Source organism: Ambystoma mexicanum, chromosome 3p (genome assembly GCF_040938575.1).
Source record: "Ambystoma mexicanum isolate Mex_15411 chromosome 3p, UKY_AmexF1_1, whole genome shotgun sequence".
NCBI classification, from domain to species: domain Eukaryota; kingdom Metazoa; phylum Chordata; class Amphibia; order Caudata; family Ambystomatidae; genus Ambystoma; species Ambystoma mexicanum.
The window spans coordinates 939,012,992-939,027,605 of record NC_090925.1 but is presented as its reverse complement, the minus strand read 5'-3'; the positions used below and the strand labels follow the sequence as shown (position 1 = coordinate 939,027,605).

At 45.0% G+C, this 14,614-nt stretch overlaps 1 protein-coding gene across 4 annotated transcripts in view; it reads right to left on the bottom strand.

Moving 5' to 3' along the window:
* RBM39 (RNA binding motif protein 39) overlaps nucleotides 1–14,614 on the bottom strand; it is a 446,237-nt gene that overhangs the window by 150,202 nt on the left and 281,421 nt on the right. For all 4 annotated transcript variants that reach the window (XM_069652240.1, XM_069652241.1, XM_069652242.1 and 1 more), the window contains one exon: nucleotides 12,880–12,912. In XM_069652240.1, coding sequence (XP_069508341.1) covers nucleotides 12,880–12,912 — 33 coding nt within the window. The remainder of the gene's footprint in view (nucleotides 1–12,879; nucleotides 12,913–14,614) is intronic.

Here is a 14,614-nt window from a genome sequence, read left to right as displayed (position 1 = left end):
GTTTGCCTTATGTAGATGCAAAATTCTATCTTCCTTCTGAGTAATTACAGGAAGAGGCTTTGAAGAATTGCCATGACTCACAATTGGCAGGTCATCCAGGAGTAAAGAAAACTTTAGAACTTCTTAGAAGAGAATTTTGGTGGGAAAAGATGCGTGAAGACACAGTAAACTATGTTAGAACTTGTGAAGTATGTATTCGAGCAAAATCTGATCAAAAGGCTGCTGGTTTATTAGTACCCCTGCCAATCCCACCTAGTCCATGGCATACTGTATCGATGGATTATATTGTTGAGTTGCCATCTGACAAGGGATGTTAAACAATTTTAGTGGTAGTAGATGTTTCTTCTAAAGCAGGACATTTTACTCCTATTAAGTGTGCCGCTACAGCTATGTCTTTGGCACAAGCCTTTTTGCAGAATGTAGTGAAACTTCATGGGTTACCATGTCAAGTGATTTCAGATCGTGGAACAGTTTGTCTCAAGGCTTTGGAAGGCTTTCTGTCAAGAATTGGGAATTGAAATTAACATGACTACTAATAATCATCCCGAGGGTAATGGCCAAGCAGAAAGGGTAAACCAGGAGTTAGAAAAATACATTTGTTATTTGGGTTCTGATCACAGTTGGGTGGAGTTGTTGAGGTTTGCCGAATTTTGTTATAACACTGTAAAGGATTCTACTTCTATGTCACCATTTTTTTTAAACCAGGGTTTTCATCCATGTTTTCTGAGAGGAGTAGTTCTAGAAGAGGTGGAGGTTCCTGATGTAGAGTGCAGGTTGAGAACTATGAGACAGAATTTGGAGAAGGTAGTTCGAGCTTTGAAAGTAAGCAAAATGAGTTACAAGAAATTTGCTGATAAGAAACGTAGGGAGGCTCCTAAATATCAGGAAGGAGATAAGGTATGGTTATCCACTAAAAATGTAGCTCTGAAAGGGAAGAACAAATTTAGTCCTCGCTTTATTAGACCATTTGAAGTTGAAAAGGTATTTTCCCCAGTTACTTTGAAGCTGAAGTTGCCATCTAATATGAAAATACACCCTACATTTCATGTCAAATTGTTGAAGCCATGTAGAAGTGACACTAGATTGTTTGGAGTACCTGGTCCAGTATTTTCTGAGGAGGAGTGTGAATATGAAATTCAAGCTAATGTCAGGTATTCACATTTTGTATCTCACATTGGCAAGGGTTGTATGAGAATTGGTTATTTCTAATATTTTCCAGGAAAGTTAGAAAGGGAGGTTTGTTAAAATATTAAATAAAACCTGGTTAGAGAGTATTGGTTTAGTTTACTACAGGCAGCATTGTGTTGTCATTTTGAATGTTCTTGACAGTTCTAAACTGCCGTTCATTAAAGTTTCTACCAGAGTAGGTCATGTTATAGTTAGCTCCAGTAAATAAAGTTTACGTTTTAATTTAAAAAAGGTTGTCGATAACTTATATTTTAGTTTTCACTACATCTAGCATAGTACTCAATTTAAGTGAAGACTACAATAGAAGAAACAAACAAATTCTAAGTGACTGATGCTGTGCAGCTGATTCCAGTCCTCCAGCTAAAGACAAAGCTAAGTGAACCTTTGGATCGTCAGAAATAATTGTATATTGTATACAAGTGCATTTATTTTTATCTTTAGTCTTTTCAACTGCATTTGGAACTATACATTTTGTGAATTGGTTTTGAACTTTTTAAGATTGCTTAAACGCGATTTAGTGTATTTAATACTATTAACAAGTGCGCAGTTCTAATTCGCCGAAGTATTAACATAGAATGTTTAAGAAATAATTTCATTTTTCTACGGACGCGAGTCGTGTTCGTTTGCCCAGATGTACCGTGTTATATTTTATGCGCGCGATTAGATAAAAGGACCTTACAACGTCGTACGTGCGTTGCGGCCATCTTGGATTTTGTTTTCTTTTCTTAGAGTGAAGCAACGCACTTGCAACAAAGGACTTTGGAACTTAAGACTTTTCTTTTTAGAAGCGGAGTAGACCAATTTTGAGTTTCCATACTACAATTTTGAATATTACCATCATCTCATACAGCATCAGGTACTTAATATTGAGAAAGACTATTTTCCAAGTTAAAATTTTAAGACTAGGATAGTAATAGTGATAGAATTTTAAGGACATTCATTCATGGTTCTTGAGGAACAGTTTACTTGAAATAACTTCAAGAAAAAAATGTTCTTTTAAAAGAAAAGATATTTTGACATTACAAACTGCAAAGAAAATAGTTGCAGAAGTCTACCATCAATATAGCCACATAACTTACGGAAATAAAACAGCCTAACGTCAATTCAAGCTTAGGATAAAGGTAATAGAATTTAGTAGATTAGAAAGTTGTCATTTGTAGAGAGTTAGAAAATGTATTAAAAAGTTGCATTTTATTTTAGGAACTCAATTGAAATATGATGACAAGGTCATTCCAGTGAAGACAGACTGAAGTGCCAGCAGTAGGAGTTCCAGAGAGTTCCAGAATTGTTCTCTCCCTCTCTCCAATTCCCCTTGGGTTTGCCTGTCCAGTAGTTTTATAGTTACTGGATTGTTGGGCAGGCAGGCTTAGGGGGTTTAGAGGACCAGCTTCACTCCTGCAGGATCCTTCAGGAACAGCGTCCTGATATGTGGCACGAAAAAGACTCTGTTGCTGAAGCGTGCCAAGGGAACAGGCCGACTGTCGGTCTTAACGGCTTGCGATTCGTTGGCGACCTTCCCAAAGAGGTTGTCCCAGTCGAAGTGCATGTCCACATCTCTCGTCTAGACTTCCTGCCGAAAGTTGGTGGGTTTCAACCAGCCACAACAATTGAGGCAGACAGTTCTCCCATCTATCGGAACCCTGTGTCCGCGATGTCCAGGGCCACGGTGATGGTCTCTCGCCCTCCTGGAGGATCTCAAGCGCCTCGACCAGTTTGTCGTGAGGAGAAATTCTATCAGCAGGGCCATTTTATATCACAGCTCCTGGTCGTATCTGGCCAGTATAGCAAGCGCATTCACTGCCTCGAGATTTATGTGCGGCGGTTGATGAAGCGGCATAGGGCCCAGTTTTTTCTTCTTTGCAGGTGGCGGGCACGGGGTCACCGGGAATGGTGGTGGCGTCTGCATACTCTGCTGGATCTCAAGACACCAGTGTGTGGAGAGTTAAACAGATGTACAGCGATGCATCCCTGGGAGGGAAGAGGGGAGGGTTTAAATCAGCATTCCCGTCACCTCCCTTTGAGTTTCCGCAGTTGTCGTCATGCCCGTGTCCTCTGTGTAGAGTTCAACAGACGTCCAAGGAAGAAATATCTGTGCCCTGGAACAGGGTTGAGGCATTCAACCCCCACCCTTTTTGCGTCTTGAGGGGTCGGTCTCTGGCTTAGGGACCCTGTCCACCCCTTTAGCCTTCAAGGGGGCGGCCGCCACCAGCTCGAAAGGTCGGACACCTTTCCCTGTGCCTTGGTCTTCTCTGGCTTCTCCCGCAGCTTCCCTGGGTTAACAGATTACCTGGATCTATGACTGGAGATGGAGGCAGACTGAAGAGGAGTGTGCCCTGACTGTCACGGGACCTGCTTGCGTTGTGAACCCGCTGGAAACATTGCGATGCTTGGCCTTGTATTGGGCCCCCACGGATGGAGCACCCTTAAAGGACTTTGAAGCCCTCGACTCGTACCGGCAAGTCCTGGGAAAGGCATGCCACTGCTTGCTACACATTGTAGAGGCCTTGGCATTGAGCCAGTGTTAGGGAGAATGCTCAAAAATGCGCCAAGTCTCTTCACCTTAGAGACCCCCAGCAACTTTGCTTAATTTTGCGGACTTGTTTTTCTTTAACCTGGAGAGAGTGCAACCCTTTTTCCCACTCTTGTATTTTTGTGTAAATTTGACCTCTGTTTCTCTCTTTTAGTGATTGAGTCTAACTCCATAGGTATCATCTTTTACAACTGTGTCACAGTACCCTCTGTGCAGTGGTACAGTTAAGGCTTAGATTTGCCAAGGTTTAAATACATTCGCTGGGATCAACTACCGTTTCCCACAGCAGTAGAGTGAAATTGACTACTTAGCATTATACTTGCTAGACCCAGCACACCCTATCTTACAATAGAGTGCTTGAGGGGTTACTTTGTATCCCATGTCTAAAAGCTAATGTAATATCTTTTATGTTAGCCTTTCTTCAATTGACTGGCTGGTGGCAGTGGTTTCGTTTTGAACTACCAAAGGTTTGCATTTACCGCGACCATTCGCGGACCCGGTACCGTTAACCACGGGAGCCATCTTTTTCAAAATGGCATCCAGCCATCCTGGTTAAAATGGTGTCCGGTCTATCGCCAGGTGTTTGTGGAAAGTTGAACAAGTTACTTTCTTACCTGGTAGCGTTCTTTCGATGGGATGGTCCGACGACGTATTCCATATCTATGACATGTAAGCAGCACAGCTGTGGTGATTACATGTCATAGATATGGAATACGTCGGAGGACCCAATCCCCTCCAAAGAGTTTTTCTCTGCACGCCAAACCAGGTTTGGTCTCTTTGTTCATTCACCTTTGACGGGCTTCAGGAGTGAAGACTGCCTCTTGCTCCAGAGTGTCTGCGGAAGGCAGGAAGTGAGGGAGGTGCCCAAAACTCCCTGTGCTTAGTCTCGTAGGAGACCCAAATGCACTCTGACGATTGGCTGGCTGACTGTCCGGCAAGGACAGTCACCCTGCTGGGTGAGTGGCAGTTAGGCTGAAATTAATGGGAGAGAAATGAATACAAGGTGAGTCTCTTGGATTGGAAGGCTGAGTCGACCACTGGACGAAGTAACCAAAGAAGAGCTTGAAGAGGACGGCTGCTACAACTCCTGGACCGTTTGTTTGCCTGGTGAAGCCCTGCTGTAGGTCCGAATCGCCAAATTTGCATCGAAAGAAGCCCTGCAAGGACGACTTCTCCTTTGAGTTGGTGGGACCAAACAACTCCCAAGTAAGCCACTTGGACAACCATCTCGGAGCTGGTTGAATTACCTCAGAGTTGCTGCAGGAAACCGTAGAGCAAGGGAGAGGGACACCAGATTGTGTGCGTTGCTTGTAAGCTGGCCTAAAGCTTTTGGAAGAGCCTCTGGACTCCCACGAAGCAGTACTGACCAAGCTTGACCCCTCAGTTGAGTGCAGGACCTCAGATGCTAGGAAAATCCACCTTGACAGCCAGGAACCGCGCTTATTGCTATTTGCTGTACCGCAACGAGCAGAAACGCGAAACAGCCACTGAAAGTAAAGTTTGCCGGTTGCCAGCTTTGACTGTGCCAGTACAGTGCAGGAGTTCCCCGATGTACCCCCTCTTGTCCCCACAAATGAGGCCCAGGAACAGCGAGCTCTGCAGAGCTGTACAGGAACAGAAGTCTTCAGCTGCATCTTTTTCTTCTTTATTAAGGTACTGTAAAACTAGCATAAAAGAACTTACCTCTTACTGTGGAAATGCTTGTAACTTCTGTAACTCAAGCCTAATCAGTTTGTGGCCCTAAATTTGGTTATTTTTCTCAAAGACTCCTAAGAACTTGTGCAAAGACTTTTCCATTTACTTACCTGATGTGCTATACAAAGACTTTATCCTATTGACTTTGGCTTAGCCTATTGAATTGAGTGACTTCTGTGTGCTATCTGAAAGAATTTGCCGTGCTTATGACTATTTGTAATTTGTGTCCTAATGACATTTGCTTTTACTTACTTTTTTAAAGTATTCTGAATGCCAACAGTAAGGTATTAATATCCCCAGCACCCTTGTTACTGAAGTCACCTGTGGGTGTAGGTTGTGTCTCTGGGCCATCCCAAAAGGGCCTTGTCTGATTCAGAAACTCAGTGTACAGTACTGAAGTACATTTGTGTGTTACTATTCTATTGCTCTCTTCTGAAGAAGGCTTCATAACTGATACATTATTGTTTATGCAGGAAACCTTGAGTGTAAGTTTATTTGAATACCTGTGAATCTTTATGCACCTCCACTACAGCTCACACTTCCCCTCTTGAGATAAGCCTGGCTGCTCAACACGCTACCAAAACTGTGAAGTACAAGCTTACACCAAAGGTCGGGTTGCCTATACCTGTAGTCAGTTGTCTGTAGTGTTGCCAGAGGATACTGCATTCAAACTTTGCCTAACAGCCACACCGCCAACCTACTGTGACGATCCTTGACAGTGCGCTTTGAGAAAACAAAGCCGATTTTATAATCCGCTTCCCTGTGGTAGGGATGAGAGAAGAGGCACTGGGAGTGTTTGTCCTCCACAAACACGTTCCTAAATCCACAGCTGGAGCAGATCTTGAAGAGTGAGCGTCTCTCCCTCCTCCTCCGACATGGTCCGGCATGCAGTGTAGGCCCAATTGCCTTCTGGAATCTGATGAAACTCTTGACAATTCTTGCCCTTGAGCGGCATTGAAAGATGCCTACAAACGGATCCCCGCTTGCCAGGCAAAGGAGCGCAAGAGCACATGTGCTATATTTGAAAAAAATAAACGTATTGAAGAAATGAAAACGTAGAAAAGCTTGGAGCAAAATATGAGTACTCCAACACTTGAACGTGTGGTAAAGAGGAGGGGCTTAGGGAGAGGAAAGTCGTTTGCTGGGGGCAATATGACAGAGCTCAGTTATTGGTTTATAGGAGAAGAACAAGTTACTTACCAACTGTAACGTTCTTTCGACTGGATGTACTTCCCACGTATTCCTCATCTTGTGATAAATTGTTATCTCCAGCTTCGCTGCTTCGGAAAAAAAATTCTCGGCAGAGGGCGCTGTTGTGCTCGACATCGTGGCGTCGATTGTCCCTCGACGTACGCCGTACTCTGTCGACGTCACCGATGGTATAAGTAGCTCGAACTGCGCCCATTGCTTCAGTTCTGTTTATTCGATGAAATATATATAGGAACACCCAGGCGTGTCCCATGACCGATACATTCTTCGTGAGAGGAAAGTGTAAGAAAACGTAAATTGTACTGTGGAGTAGGATGGGAGGGAAGATGAGGAATACGTGGGAGGAACATCCAGTCGAAAGAATGTTACAGTTGGTAAGTAACTTGTTCTTCGAATGGATTGTGTCCTCCCACGTATTCCTCATCTTGTGAAAGGCTCCCATAGCAGTATCAATTTTTTGGAGGTGGGAGTACCATTTCAGTTTTCGTGGACAGAATGCAGAACTGCCTTTGCAAATAAACTCTCGTTAGAGGAGGCAGTGTCCAAACAATGTTTAACAAAGGTATGTATTGTTTTCCAGGTTGCAGCTGCACAAATGTCTGCTGCCGGGACTCCCCTCTTTAGAGCCGCAGAAGTAGCCATTCCCCTTGTAGAATGGGCACGAAGCCCATCTGGTGGTTCTTTTCCCGCTAGTCTGTAGCATTCAACTATGGCTAAAATGATCCAGCGGGAAATGGTCTGTTTCGTTACAGATAAGCCTAATTTTTGACCATTGTAACCCACAAATAGTTGGTCATCTTGTCTCAATTCAGCCATCCTAGAGATGTAAAAACTAAGAGCCCTCTTGGGATCTAATCTATGTAATCTCTCCTCTTTGCCCAGGTGAGGAGGAGGATAAAAACGTAGGAAGTACTATTTTTTGTGACAAATGGAAGTCCGAAACTACTTTTGGCAAAAATGAAGGTTTAACTTTAAGGACTACCTTATCTTTATAAAAAATAGTATATGGTTGTTTGCATGAGAGAGCCTGAAGTTGGCTAACCCTGCGGGCTGATAGGGCCACAAGGAGGACAGTTTTTAGAGTCAAAAGCCTCAATGGACATGAGTGCAGAGGCTCAAAAGGTATGCAAGTCAAGAATTTAAATACTAAATTTAAGTCCCAAGTTGGTACATGAAAAGGTACTGGAGGGTATACATTAGTAAGCCCCTTTAAGAATTGAATAATTAACGGTATTTTGAAATATGAAACCTCTTCCGAGGAGCGCTTGAAAATGGACAGCGCAGCAAGGTATCCTTTTATTGTTCCTATCTGGAGCCCCAGATTAGCTAGATGTAGCAGAAAGAAAAGCACCATCGGGGTGCCACACTGAAAAGGGTCCACATCCTTGTCTTTGCACCAGTTACTAAACCTATTCCAGCGACATCGGTACAAAGACTTTGTTGCTGGTCTTCTGGCCGAAAGCAAGATTTCCATTACGTCATCCGGAAGATCCCAATCCTTGTATCTCAACCTCTCAGAAACCATGCGTGAAGGTTGAGTGTCTTGACCGCTGGATGGAGAACCCGACCTTCCTCTTGCGAGAGAAGATCCTCTCTTTGAGGAAGACGTATTGGAGGGCAGATGGACATGTCTACAAGGTCCGGGTACCACGTCCTCCTGGCCCAATCCGGGGCAATTAGGATCATGGTTTTCTTGAACTTTCTCAACCTCCTGATTACTTGAGGAATCACAGGGACTGGGGGAAACGCGTACAGCAGTGGAAACTTCCACTCCACTACGAATGCGTCTCCTAGAGCTCCTCTTAGAGGAAATTCCCTTGAGCAGTACTGATCGCACTTCCGGTTGATCGCGGTAGCGAACAGATCCACTTGAGGGGTTCCCCAAAGGGCGAAGATCTCCAGAAGGACCTCCTGAGCCAGCTCTCACTCGTGAGAGACCATGCTCTGCCTGCTCAGAGCGTCTGCCGCCGTGTTCTTCTCTCCGGCTAGGTGAATTGCCGACAGATTCCTTCTCGTATTGCCCAGAACCAGAGCTGCATTGCCTCTCTGCACAGTGGCAGTGACCCTACAGCTCTTGTTGAGATAGTACATGGCCACTGTGTTGTCTGTCATTATCAGAACATTCTTTCCCTGTACAGAGGGCAGAAAGGCCTTCAGAGCTAGTCTGATTGCCCTCAGCTCTAATAGGTTGATGTGTAGTTTGGACTCCAATGGAGACCAACGACCGCTGATGGTCAGATCGTTGGTGTGTGCTCCCCACCCCGTGAGTGAGGCGTCCGTCACTACCGTTATCTCCGGCCATGGTTGCCAAAAAGACTCTTCCTTGAGAATGTTGTCGTTGCAAGCCCACCATAGAAAATCCTGAGCAACTGCGCTCGGGACTTGCAGAAGATCCGACATATTCCCTGAGAACTGGGTCCACTGAGTTCTGAGTGCCCATTGAAGGGATCTCATTCTCAACCTGGCCTCTGGTACTAGGAAAATGCAGGATGCCATGAGGCCGAGCAACCTGAGAAAATCGAAGGCCGGTAAACTTTGGGCATTCTGGAATTTTGTTACCATCTGCTGGATGTGGAGAGCTCTCACTTCAGGAGGCGAGGCTTTTCCCGATGAAGTGTCCAACACTGCAACGTTAAACTGGAGTTTCTGGGATGGTATCATGTGGGACTTCTTGAAATTGAGGGAGAAGCCCAGTTTGTGGAGGAAGTGGCAGGTGATCAAAAGATGTTCCTGAGCTTGTTCTGGAGCACTTGCTCTGATCAACCAGTCGTCCAGATAGGGATATATGTGAATACCTCCTTTCCTGAGACTTGCTGCCACAACCGCCAACAGTTTGAAAACCCTCGGGGCGGAGGTCAACCCGAATGGCAGAACTCAAAACTGATAATGAGAATTGCCAATCGCGAACCTCAGGTACTTTCTGTGCTTTGGATGGATTGGCACATGAAAGTAAGCATCCTGAAGGTCCAATGATACCAACCAATCTTGGAGTTGAAGAGCCTGAAGGATCTGAGAAAGAGTCACCATCTTGAACTTGTCCTTCCTGAGGAACGTGTTCAAGTTTCTCAAGTCCAAGATGGGTCTCAGTCCTCCGTCCTATTTTGGGATGAGAAAATATGGGGAGTACCAACCCCTGTTCCTCTCCGCTACAGGTACCAGTTCTATGGCACCTTTCTCTAGCAGGGTTAAAATTTCCTTCAACAGGAGCGGATCCGGAATTTTGACAGAGTTGGCTCCCGGTAGATGATTGAGGCCTTTTTAGAAAGGGGAGACATTTAACCTTGGGCTACTGTTTCCGGTGCCCAAGCATCTGAGGTAATGCCCCGCCATTCCTTCAGATGTTGAGATCCTGCCTCCCACTGGTGTTTTGTGTAACAAGATCTCAAGAGGGATTTGGGAGGCGGCTGCAGGAGTGGCTGAGGGTACAGATGCCGCTCCTGAGGGTGATTTTGCACCTCTTCCCCGTGCTCCACGAGGGAAGTTCCTTTTGCCCCTTTGAAAAGCATGTCCTCTTCCTCTACCAAAAGAGGAGTAGTATCGAAAAGAACGACCCCTCCAGGAAGATGAGCCGAAATAGGGTTTTAGAGGCTGGCGCAAAGAGGCACCAAGTGATTTAGCTGCCGCTTTCGAGGTCTGAAGCTTTTCTAGGCTTTCACCAGCCTTTCTGCCATAGAGCCTCGAGCCATCAAAGGGCATGTTGAGGAGACTAGCTTGCACATCCGGTGCAAATCCAGACTTTCTCAACCACGCAAATCTGCGTAGCACAACGCTTGCAGCCATGGATCTGCTGATACGATCAGCAGTATCCAGTCCAGACTGGAGGCATTCCCCCATTGCCTCCTTCCCGTCTGACTATATTCAGGAAGCCTTGCCTTCCGGAATATGATCAGCCGCCACCGAAATACAGTCCCACAGGGTATGGGTAAACCTGGCTAGGGTACAGGTGACATTTGCCGACTTAAGTGCCATACTGCCTGACGTGAAAACTTTACGTGCCCAGGGGTCAATTTTTTTATCCTCTCTATCTGGAGGGATAGTTGGATAAGCAGTTTGTTTTGAAGTGGATGCTGCTTGAATGACTAAACTCTGGAGTCGGATTTTTATTCAAATATTCAGGATCCGATCCAGCTGGTCTATATTTTCTTGGAAAAGTGCAATCTGCAGCAGCAATGGTTTCTGGTTTCTCCCAGTTCTTGTCCACAGTCCTTTGAAGGGCCCTGTGAAAAGGGAGAACAGGATCCTTCTGAGGTCCCTTGACGATAATATCCGTCATGTCATCTTGTTCAAAAATGGGTGAAGTATTACCCCAACCCATGTATTCAACTACCCTGGTCATAAGACCCCTGTACCCAGCATCTGCATGCTCTGCAGGATCAGGTTTGGCGAACTCTAATTCTGGGGATGTGTCAACTCCACTGGCAGAATGTAGAGTATCACTCAAGTCTCTCATTCTAGATTTCTGGTCAATAAGTTCTTCAGTAACTTGTCTTGTACAATAAGTAACTCCCAAAGGAGAAACCTCGTCTTCTTCTGAAGCAGACTCTTCATAGATTGCAGACAGATTTGAAAAAGTCTGATCTGGGCAAAGGAGTGAATCTCCTTTCTTCCTCTTCCATCTGCTTCGAAGGAAATAGCAAATCCCTCGAAGTCTTCGAAGAGGACTTCGATAATGGCGTCGATGACGCATTCGGTTTTGGTGTCGAAATTATCGACATCGAGGGCGTCGACGAAGTCTTTGACGATTTGTGTTTCTTGGCCGGCACTGGAGAGCTGGTCGACTAAGATTCTTCTACGGTTTTACGTTGACTCGAGGTTTTTTGTATTCCTCAACGCTACTGGTCTTGGACATAGCCTTGGACGTCCCTTTGTCGTCCAATGGAGCGAATTTAGGGGTATGGCTTTTTCGAGGTTCTTTCGAGGAGGTCGAGGCCAAATTCTCGAAAACCTCCATCTTTTTGCGGAATTCTTCCCACTTACTGGGAGAATCTGATTTAGTCGGACAACGAATTTCTTCGGTCAACTCTGAAGATGAGGGAGATCCATGTCTCCTCTTCATTTTTTTCGATGACGACAAAGAATGTCTCGATCTACTCGAGTGCCTATGGCGATCCGATCCCTTAGAATCAGTCGCTTTATGTTTTTTTGACGAAACCTTTTTTGAGGCCTCCCTCCCCACCAACAGTTTACCTCTCCTCTCACGAAGAGCTTTTTCGGTCATCGATTGGCAGGACCCGCAGTCGTCGGTTCGGTGACTGGAACCGAGACACGAGACAAATCCGGTGGGGATCGGTAATCTGCACACTTTTTAAACCCAGTTCTGGGTGTCGAAGATGATATTTTCTTCACAGAAAATAGAAGCGCGCCGTTCGATAGCGAAGCGATCGGAAAAACGGAACTGAAGCAACAGGCGCGGCTCGAGCTACTTATACCATCGGTGATGTCGAGAGAGTACGTCGAGGGACAATCGACGCCACGACCTCGAGCACAGCGCCCTCTGCCGAGATTTTTTTTTCCAAAGCAGCAAAGCTGGAGATAACGATTTATCACAAGATGAGGAATACGTGGGAGGACACAATCCATTCGAAATACAGTTTGTAAGTGAAAGTGAAACAGTTTTTTCTTTTACTGAGGATTCCCGATCTGATGAAAGGGAATATCCATGAGCATGTAAATCCATGCTAGACTCCCCCATGCTGCAGAACCAAGGATTCCCAGTCAGACGAAAGGGAATAGTCACAGCATGCGACTATTTAGAAGATACAATGCTGGAGTAATAGAAGTAATAGACCCAAGTGTAATCCTCGATTGCTCATTGTGTGGACTCACTGGACTCCTGAACCACCCCCCCCCCACTCCTCTCCTGAGACTACGCCTTGACCACGCTCCATTCTACCTTGATTGATTAGGCTGAACTCCCAGAGTAATCCTAGTTCACTGCAACTAGGCTAATCTCTGTCCAGCAGGCCAGAGTTAAGAAATCCATCTTAACAATAAGCATTGAAACTTAATGCAATGAGCAGATTCATTAAGTAAACTGTCAAATATTATGACAAAGTTCTGTTTTAACCAGACACCTAGTAACAGCATCTCTACACTTCAAAACATGTGGACTTTGCTTATTAATTTTGATGGATGAGGTTTTTTTTACTGATTACTGTCAACCAATCAGATCTGACTATTGTACACAGAAGCAGACAATGATTTCAGCCCATCAGAACAATACTTAATTCAACATTTGTAAGTTGATTTTCGCTTACCTTCACTTTGCTGTGTAAGTCTGGATTGCAAATCTAGGAAACAAAGGGAAAATAAATTCAGTCCAACACAGATTATATTAACCACTGAATAAACGCGTTTTATATCAATAGTTTCCTTCACCCTTTGAGCTAGGCTCCAAATATTTGTTTGAACTTAACGAAGGACACAATTTGAGAAGGAAAGGCAATAGATCTGCATGCTCAAGCTTCGATTTGCAAATATTCCAACACTGTTAAAAAGGAGCCTTATTGATGTTAAGTAAAAGTTACTCACTGTAGTGGCTACTGGTCCCCCAGTCCCCATGTCAGACATACCTGGTGTTACGAGCAGAGGACTGATTACCAGACATTGGTTTTGGGGTTCTTTATTCCCTTTTAACAACTGCTTATTTCCCTAAACTCAAGCCCAATTCTGCAAAAGAAAGTCCTAAATGTGCTCGTCAGGGTGTGAAAATACCGAAGCCCTCATTCTGAAATCCTATTCTTACTTAACCACTTTCCCTATTTTTATAGGTAATCACAAACAGAAGGCTGCATGGAATTTTGGGATATGTTAGGTTATTTGGTCTTGTACCTCACACTGCTGCCACTTGCGTGCTCTTCTGGCACTCTGGTGGATCTGAAACAGGAGGGCTGGGATGTGGGTGTTTAAAGTAAAGTTATGTTTTATATTGGTTAAGGCAGTTATATTAAAGTCCAAATAAGGACTTCTTAAAACCATGTTTCAAGTAGTACAAAGCTCCACTTTTAGTATGAGGCTGTACCACCTGAGAACATCTGCTAGCGTAAACAGCCGCCAGGCTTATTTTAGGAGAGAGAGGGATGTAGCTTGGTACATAGAAATTGTAGAATACATATAGTCCCAAGAAACACTGAAACACGATATATTGTAAAAATAATGTAGGCCAACATAAATCTTGGGAAAGATGCTCACTATTTAGGCAATATGATCACGGGGCCATAGTTAGAAGCCCAGGCAAAAAATAACATTTTAACTTTCTCTGGCTAACCTTGTGAGAACTACAGTTCCCAAGGGTATAAATTATCTTTGGAACATTTTTACATTTTATTGGGCGAGACCAGCACCCCTCACCTTATGCAGTGCTGGGGCGATACAGAGTATCCCCTTTCTCATTTTAAATGTAACATTTATGGACCATCTTTCTTTTAATGGCTGGTGGCAGTGAACCTTTTTATTAATTTGGCGCACCTTTACCGTGGGTAGTTTGCACAGCCTCAGTAAAGGCGCCCATGGGAACTCATTACCAAAATGTCCTACCCGTCTGGTTTTGTCGCCATTTTAGTGTACCTTGTCCTTTCTTGTTCCGTTCCCTGCCATCAAAGTGAAATTCCACTGATTTTTATCTTCGGCGGGAGTCCTGTCGACTCCCCACCCAGACTCCAGAGTGTCTGAAGGCAGGAAGCATGGGAGGAGTCTGAAACTTTGCAGCCCTTTGTTTTCCAGCCCGAGTGCAAGATTCTAGTTAAAACCGGGAGGCTATTTGTTCAGAAAGGATTAACCCCCACCCACCTCCCCCAAAGACCCCCCAACCCACAGTTGGCCCCCAGCCCCCCAGAGCATCCCATCTTTATTTTACCTGTGCTTTAAAAAGCACGTGCAGCGCACTCGGCGACTGCTTGTCCCAGCAAGCCCCACCGCTTCCTGACTCCCTGTGCCCGCCTCCCGCACCGCCCCCGCGACCGGATTGGTGCCTGGAAGCACCCAGCAACAGAG